Here is an 8468-nt window from a genome sequence, read left to right as displayed (position 1 = left end):
TCTGGCCACATAATCAAGACTGTTCCCTTCCCTCCATTTCCCTGAGTGACTATTGCCTGAAAACAATCATGTCCCATGCTCGGTAGTAGTCAGAATCATTAGTGGCTGAAACAGATTCCTATTCTGACTTTAAGCAGAAGACAAATATACTTTCCAGTTAGCTCTCAGAATCAATGGAGAGACTCAAAAATTGACACTCAGTAATAGGCACGAGAAGCACAAGCGTAATCACACCACGGAACTAGTACTATAAACACATGTTGCTGCCAACAGGGGCAACAAATGCCACAGTGTGGACCCATGACAAAGTCCCAACCCCAGATCCGCTGTCTCGGTTCTGAATTGGCAGGCCATCTGTAGACACACTGGTCACCACATCTGCCAAGCCTGGGCTGTGTATCCTGTTTTCTCAGAGTCAGGAGAGGAGCCCATCCTGGCATTCTCATTGGCTTGTGCATTTACCTCACCTGGGCAGGGCTTAAATGCCAGCCATTCCCTAGACTACATCTGGCTCTCTCTCCACCTAGTCAGCTCCAGGACCTGGGGAAGTCCAGTAGCTTCCAACCAGACGCAGTGAACACAATGGTGCCTGTACTGCTGTCCCTGCTGCTCTTTCTGAGTCCTGCCGTCACCCAGGAGACCCAAGAGGGTAAGTGTGGAAGCAAGATCCGGGTATGGAGAAGAACGGAGGGGAGGTAATGAGTTGTATAGATGGGCTTGGAGAAGGGCCACTGGTGCAGCTGGGCAACCCAAGTGTACTCTAGGAATGGGTGTCTGAGGCTGTCAACGAATTCAGCTCACACACACCTGAAAGTGTTCAGGGAATCTCTGGAATCGTGGTAAATAAGACCTCAAAGAATCAGAATCTAAAACTCTTAGTTTACAAATGAATAAAACTAAGACCCAGAGAAGTGAAGTAACCTGCCCAGGGTCATACAGCCAGGACAGAGCAGGAGTTACACAGGTGGAGCTTCTTGTTCCTTCCTCCTTCCAATGGCTGGATGTAACTGTCTGACTCTCAGAGAGACAGCGACCACAAAGGGCCCATGTGAAGGCATGATAACTGGAAGGGTGCTTCTGGAAAGAACCTGTTCCCTCACTCCACAGTCAGACATTACGACAGGGCTTGGAAGGCTAGTGACTGGGAAAGGAGCCAGCTGGAGCTTGGGAAGAACCAGAGTCGGTCCTAGGACAGAGTAATGAGGCTTTCTTGGCATACAAAATTTCAGGATGGAGAAATGCAAGCTAAACTGTGTAAGTTTAGAATGCATTACATTTCCAAACTAACAATTGATCATATTTAGAATGTTAATCACATCCTACACCATAATCTAATTTAGTCATGTTCTCCAGAGAAACAGAACTCATATACAGCATGTATATACAGAGAAAAAGAGACGTTTGTTTTAAGGATACGGCTCACACAATTGTGGGGGCTGACAAGTCTGAAATCTGCAGGGTAGGTCAGCAGACTGGAGACCCAGAGAAGAGGTGATGTTGCAGTCTTGGGTCTGAAGGCAGTCTCGAGGCAGTTTTTTCTTCTTTTGGGGACCTCAGTCTTTTCTCTTGAGGCCTTCCACTGATTAGATGATGCCAACCTACATTGTGGAGGGTAATTTGATTTACTCACTGTCTACTGAGCAAAATGACAAACCACATTTAGAAACTAATTAGCAAGAATAACTGTAGTACTGGGACTAGGAATCTGCCATATGACCCCCAACATTAGTAACACCCATGGGCGCGATGTCATGAATTCATTATGGAATTAATTCGGAAAATGTCCCTTCCTCTCCCAATCCCTGAAATATAGGGACAGCCCTGGGAATTCTGAGAGCCCTCCTGTTCTTATCTTATGCTGATCCATTCTGGGTCATTTCCTGAGGTTTCTAGTCAATTCTCCTTCCTGCACTTTCTAACTAGATGTATTTTTCAGGCTCAATTAGGCTATGCTATAGTAACTAAGACCACTTTTAGTGTCTTAACCCAACAAATGTTTATTTCTTGCTCATGTAAAGTTGAATATATGAGTAGATCAGGCAACTTTTCTGTCCTCCATAGGGTGGCTCAAGGATGCAGGCTGTTTGTATCTGGAAACTCTCCTGTTTCATCCTGTTGCCGCCACAGTCATTGTCTAAATAGAAAAGAGACAGGTGTCAAACCAGCCCACAGGGCCTCCAACCAGAAGAAATACATTACTTCCACTCACATTCCACTTTGACAGAACATAGTATGTACCTACTAGAACATAGAATGTACCTACAAGAAGGCTGAGAAATATCATCTTCTGATGTGCCATGAGAGAAAACAATGTAGCAAAGACACAAAACGATCTCTGAAATACCAGCCCCAGAATAGAAGTAGAGCCCATTTTCTTGAGTGAGTTTCCAATAGTAAGAGACTGCCTGACAGTGGCGTGGATTGAGCTGGGGAGGAAGACGCCCAGTGACCAGATTTCCCTTCCTGGTCCTCTGCTGCCCCACATTGGGATCCCTTGCAGGGAGCTCACTTCTCAAAATTTTCTCCTCTTCTGCAGGGACTTACTCACTGACCTTCTACTCCATTGCGGTGTCCAAGCCCACTGAGGCCTCCCCCAGCTTTCAGGCCACTGGCTACCTCAATGACCAGGCCTTCTTCCACTATAATAGTGAAAGCGGGAAGGCTGAACCCCTGGGCCCATGGAGACAGGTGAAAGGGATGGAGGACTGGGAGAAGGAGAGTAAACGTCAGAAGGCCAGGGGGGACTTCATCCTGAAGAACCTGGAAGACATCATGAGCTACTACAAGGACAAAGGTCAGTGGATTACAGACTGCAGGGTTCAAGGGTCTTGTGAGTGGAAAGGGGTCTGTAGGATAGAAATACTCCCCAGGCCAAAGGAGGAGCCAAAAGCACATTTAGAAATTCACAGACATTTCTGCATCACCCCTCCCCTGCTACACAGATGCTTTTCCTCTTTCCCCATTGCTTTCCCCATCCTCACTCCCAGGTCTCAACTCTCACAGGAAGTGATGTCAGAGTTAGCCCTTATCCAGGCACATCCGACCTCTCAGCCCCACATCCCACCTGTCTGAGGCAGATACCACTTTACGTGTCAGACTCACCCCCACCCAGGATGTTGGGTGGGAAGTGAGCTAACCTTAGGGTCATTCTGACCAGGGTTCACATGGTGGCCCCTCCAATCACTAGCTGTTTGACAGTCAACGTGTTCTTTTTTATTTTTTTAAGGAGAGTGCAGCTCACATTGCCCTATGCAGGGATTGAACCAGCAACCTTGGTGCTACCAGCACCGTGCTCTAACCAACTGAGCTAATGGGCCACCCCCGGTGAACATGTTTTTAATTATCTGGTCTGAATCTGCAAAAATTAGAGCATTGAGTCCTGCCTCCAAGAGATTTCTTAAAACTTATCTAGGTAAATTCCATGAAGGCTAGAACATAGCCTGTCTTGATCTCCGCTGGAGCCCCACCATCTAGGAGAACCAATAATTGTTGCTCAAATGAAATATGTTGAACGATTGAAAGTACCTAACACAAATCATGGCTCATACTAGGCTCTCAGGAAGGATTGAACTCAAAACCACAAACTGTCCAAGTTCCCTAAAATCATAAAGATCTTCCTGTCCATAAGGAGCAGAGCAAGGCGGGAGGGGTCCCTAGATTTGTGGTGTGAGGAACTGGTGCAGAGTGGAGTACAGAGACTAGTTTTCGTGTCTCCCAGCCCAGCACCCTTTCTCCTAAACCACACTGCCTAACACGCCAAGTCAGTCGGTCAACTGGTAATTTAAAATTATTATAGAGTGGGTGTCAAAAGGTGGGTTTCTGAGTACCCAAGATGCTACATGAAACCTGGAAATTTCCAAAAGGGGGCAAGAGCTGCACAGAAATCTGAAGGATGTGGAATGGGAGCCCTGGTGAGAAAAAAACCTAGGCTGTGTTCAGAAATAGTAGAGGGTAAGGCACAGATGCCCAGGAAGGACACTGGAACAAAGTTTGATTGACTGGAATAGAAATGTTGACGTGAGTTGTCATGAGTAAAGAGGACAAAGAGATGAACGCAGTGTATTAGCACTAGCAGTGTAATAAGAGCTAACATTTATTAAGCACCATGTGCTAGGCATAGGTATTGACACACGTAATGATCACAATAGCGCTCTAACATAAGTACTAGTGCCATTGCCATTTTAGAGGTAAGAAAATTGAAGCACAGCAAATTATTGGCTCAAGTTCATGCAATAAGCCAAATGAGAGTGGAAACAGATCTGGGATTTGAGCCCAGAGAGCTTTAGATCAGAGCCTGTGCCAATAGCATTAATCAGTATCAGGTAAACATCTACTTTAAAATCGAAATAAAGTGGCTCTGTCCCCCTTTCCTACGGAAGCCAGTTTCCAAGAGTTCTTGCCAACTGAGAAGGGAGGTGAGCATTAGAGATTTGTTTGAGGATATCAATCACCAGAAAAGAAGGAAGAACTGATCAAATTATGTTGACTCAACTGGAGACATCAACTCCATGTAGAACTGGGGAAAAAGGAGAGATTGCACAATCTATTTTAAACTACAGATAAATTCCATTTAATTACGCAATGCACTTCTGTGTGCTTCTGTCCAGTTTCTAAGAATTCACAGCATGTTCATACAAAATTCATTAAAAGAGCTGCTGCATGGGCCTAGAAGATCTGTCCATAGTCTGTAGCTCTCTGAAATTTCCTGGCTGGGAAGAATGTATCTCATCTCAGACTGGCCTAAAACACCAAACCAAACCAAGTTTCTCTCTCTGTGTCTTCTCTATGTCTGGTTAATAACCCATTTGCCAAGATAAAGGGGTTGCATGCTTAGATTTCAAAACCCTTCCTTCCTAGTGGGTTGCACACTGTGTAAGAGTAAGAGTTATTAAGATGGAGTAGATGCCAGACTGATTCTTTTCCGGGGGGTTGGGTTGATGCAGGGAATCACACCACACGGGAAAAGTTTAGTTGTGTGCTCCGGAATAACAGCTACTGTGGGGCGTCCTGGACGATTTCCTATGATGGACAGGACTACATCAAGTTCAACACAGAAATCCCAGCCTGGATTCCACTGCAACCTGAAGCTCTGAATACCAAGGTGAAGTGGGAGACAGAAGGTTCCGTGCAGCGGGCCAAGGCCTCCCTGGAAGATGAGTGCCCGCAGAAGTTACGGAGGTACCTGCAATACAGCAAGATGTACCTGGACCGACAAGGTACCCAAAGCCCCGCATGTCCTGTTTCCCCACAGTGAGCTGAGAAAGACCAAGGTGATCCCAGCTGGGAGCTCAGCAGAACATCTCAGGCAAATCCTGTACTCATTTCTTTCCAGTCTCCTGGTTTGGCTGTGGGGAGAAGGCAGGCAGGTAAAATGTTTACCCAGAAAGGATGAGGACGAGTAAGTGTGAGCAGGATTAAGTGTCAGAAGCTGAGATTTTGGTTTAAGAAACAATGAGAAAGAGGTTCTATGGGAGGGAGCAGAGAAGGGTCCGCATGACAGAGCTGCAGGCAGAGCTAAGGGGTAGGGCTGAGACTGGGGAAGGCAGGAGCCACAAAGCCCACTGGGACATTTGGGAAAAAATGGAAAAATGTATGGGGACGTTCATAGTTTCTTACCAGCAGTAGTCAATACACGGTGGAAGGGGGTGGGGGAGATACTGGCTGGCAAGAGAGCAGTCACAGACGTTCTAGGATCCAACAGGGAAGGCTCAGGAAAGCCTTGGCTTCCCTGATCTTTGTCAAGTTTCCCTGGGGAGGCATGTAGAGAGCTGAGAGCTCTGCTCATTCCTAACTCCAGGGGTGGTGGAGACATGAGCAGGGGAGATGTTTCCTTCAGACCTTCAACCTCCACACTCTATCCCTCCACAGATCCTCCCTCTGTGTCAATCACCAGCCAGGTGGCTCCAGAAGGCACCAGGACCCTCAAATGTTTGGCCTACAACTTCTACCCACAACCAATCAGTCTGTACTGGACTCGGGCCGGCAGTGTGGTGGAGGCTGAGTCATGGGGAGAAGATTTCAGTGAAAGTGATTCTTACCAGTCCTGGATGGTGGTGAAGATCCCCTCTCAGGACAGAGGCCCTTACACCTGCCATGTTCAGCACAGCAGCCTGGCCCAGCCCCTCACTGTCCCGTGGAAAGAGACGCAGGAAGCAAGGGGTGAAGGCTCCTCAGGGTCTCAAGACCAATAGCCACCCTTTCTTTGAGACATGAGAGATGAGCTCTAAAACCACTGTCAATGCCCTCAGCGAGGCCCAGGGAAGCAGTGAAGAGGACAGCTGGTGGATTTGGAGACACAAGATTTGAAAACTGGGCAGTGAGCTGACTCACTGCCACAGCCCTTCAGAACCTGTTATCTAATCTGTAAAATGTAATCACTAGTGAACTAGCCTCTATACAAAATAAATCAGATTATTAAACTGTTATTGATGTACAAATGTCAGTAGATGTTATCATTTGTCCTTCTCCCAAGCATGATTGGTCTTATTTTCTGGGTATAATCCACTGGAAGCAATGTTTGCTGGCCATCTTGACCCTGTAGTGTGGCATGACCATCTGGTCCCTTAAGCACTGTTCAGGTGCCCACTGCTGATGTCCCCTAATACAATCCAAAGCCTCTTCTGTACCTAACTTTCCCCATCACTCCCTTGCACCCTGTGAGATCCACTCCAGCCACTCCACCTTGCCCATACCACTTTGGCCTTGAGGCCACACATAACCATTGCTTATTTGAGAGGCTTCATCCCTCCAGGAAGCATTCCCAAGGAAGCAAGACTCAACCTGATGTTCTTGGACTTCCTCCAAATTCCTTTGATTGTGTTTTTGTGTAAAAACTGAGTCACACCACCATGCACAGGTTTAAGCCAAAAAAACACACACACACACACACAAAAAAAAAAAACAGAGCAGAACTCCTACATTTGACCTTTTTATTAAGCCTCACTGCCACAAATTATCTTCTTAATAATTTCTCAGTCCCTTAGTACTATCTGGTCTCTCTCTGGAGGATTATTCTGGGGATAGTTTTCAGCTAGACTGGAGTGAAGGAGTACTCTAAATTCGGCAGGAGATGCCAATTATATATAGGACTTAAAAACATTATTTGCTAATGCCCTCTTCAATGTGGCTGAACACTGCTTTTTCAACCTTGTTCCTGCTAGAATTTGCTGTTTCAGCTAACTAGACCTTATTGTTCATCAAATATATTTAATGTTTTCTCTCTATTTCCTTGCTCATTTATTGGTGAACTATTAAAGAATCATATATTGAGTATCTGTTTTATGCTTGGTACTCATAAACTCTGGAGACCCAGGAGAACAAGGTAGGTCCAACCTCTTTAGACATGGAGTTTACCTCAATTTTGTTTATTGAAATAATATCCACTGTCAAGGTCCAGCTCAAATTTTACCTCCTTCCATGACCACTGCCATAATCACCAATTTCAATATATACTCTTTTCATGCTGATACTTCTTTTCAGATAAAAGTATCAGGGACGATTTCAAGAAAGACATTCGCGTGAAGCCAATCTCCACACCATCTAAAGATATAACAAGCAATCCCAGACCACCCATCACCAATCCTCTTTTTTGTTCCTTCCCAAATGAAAAGAAAGGGAAATAAAATTCAAGAAATCAAAGACAGGTAGAGGTGGGGGTTGGGGGAGGAAGGACAGGGAAGACAGAAAACAAATTTGCCAATTTCTGAATTTCAATTCAGACTTTTATTGTTGCTCACTTTCAAAGTTTTGGTGAATCCATCTATCAACTTACTCATTCAACAAATTTTTAATGAATGTCTCAGTTATAAGACACTGGACAGATGTTTATATAATAAAGAAATGAACCAGAAGTATAATATTCCACACAGTAATAAGCAAGGTCACAAAAGTGGTTTGGGATCAAACAAGGGAGAGCTTTGAATCATGCGTTAAGGTTCTGATCTTTATTTTGAGTGTAATAGTTAAAGTCTTTTTGACAGGGTGACATGATTAAAATTATGATTCAGGAATATTAACCAGGTATTAATGAGTACAGTGGACTGGAGGATGAGGAGAGAAACCAGCTGTAAAAAGAGTCCCCTTGTGATCCAAAAGCAAAAGTGCAGGCTGGCTCAGCTCACCCAGGTGGGGTCATGTCCTACTTGAGTGTCAGGAAATCCATTGGCTCCCATGGAATTTGATGAAGCCAAAATGGCTGGATTAATATCCCCGACAGCAGGAGAGCTCCAGGAATTGAAAGTGCTTTCTACTTGTGAGGTTAGTAACTACCATCTATCATTCTTCACTTAAAAGCTTGCAGAGATTAGAAGGAACCCCAGGGGCCGCAAACTGAAGAAACCCAACTGAACTTTTCCCTAAAGCCCCATTGACAGACAGCTCCTCCTGCCCCTGGTTGCCCAGAATGAATAAGGGCAAGACCCCCTAGACAGCCTCACCAGACACCTCCTCCACCATACATGCTGTCCCTT

At 45.4% G+C, this 8468-nt stretch overlaps 1 protein-coding gene across 1 annotated transcript; it reads left to right on the top strand.

Moving 5' to 3' along the window:
• The first annotated feature begins 381 nt into the window (after positions 1-381).
• On the top strand, positions 382-6437 carry AZGP1 (alpha-2-glycoprotein 1, zinc-binding). The gene is made up of 4 exons (XM_019717626.2): positions 382-649; positions 2537-2794; positions 4944-5216; positions 5869-6437. Exons 1-4 carry the CDS (start codon positions 583-585, stop codon positions 6189-6191), a joined length of 921 nt encoding a protein of 306 aa, XP_019573185.2. The 5' UTR covers positions 382-582; the 3' UTR covers positions 6192-6437.
• Positions 6438-8468: the final 2031 nt, after the last annotated feature.

Source organism: Rhinolophus sinicus, linkage group LG03 (assembly GCF_036562045.2).
Source record: "Rhinolophus sinicus isolate RSC01 linkage group LG03, ASM3656204v1, whole genome shotgun sequence".
Taxonomy (NCBI): Eukaryota; Metazoa; Chordata; class Mammalia; order Chiroptera; family Rhinolophidae; genus Rhinolophus; species Rhinolophus sinicus.
Note: the sequence above shows the minus strand (reverse complement) of the source record. Positions and strands in the feature narration are given on the sequence as shown.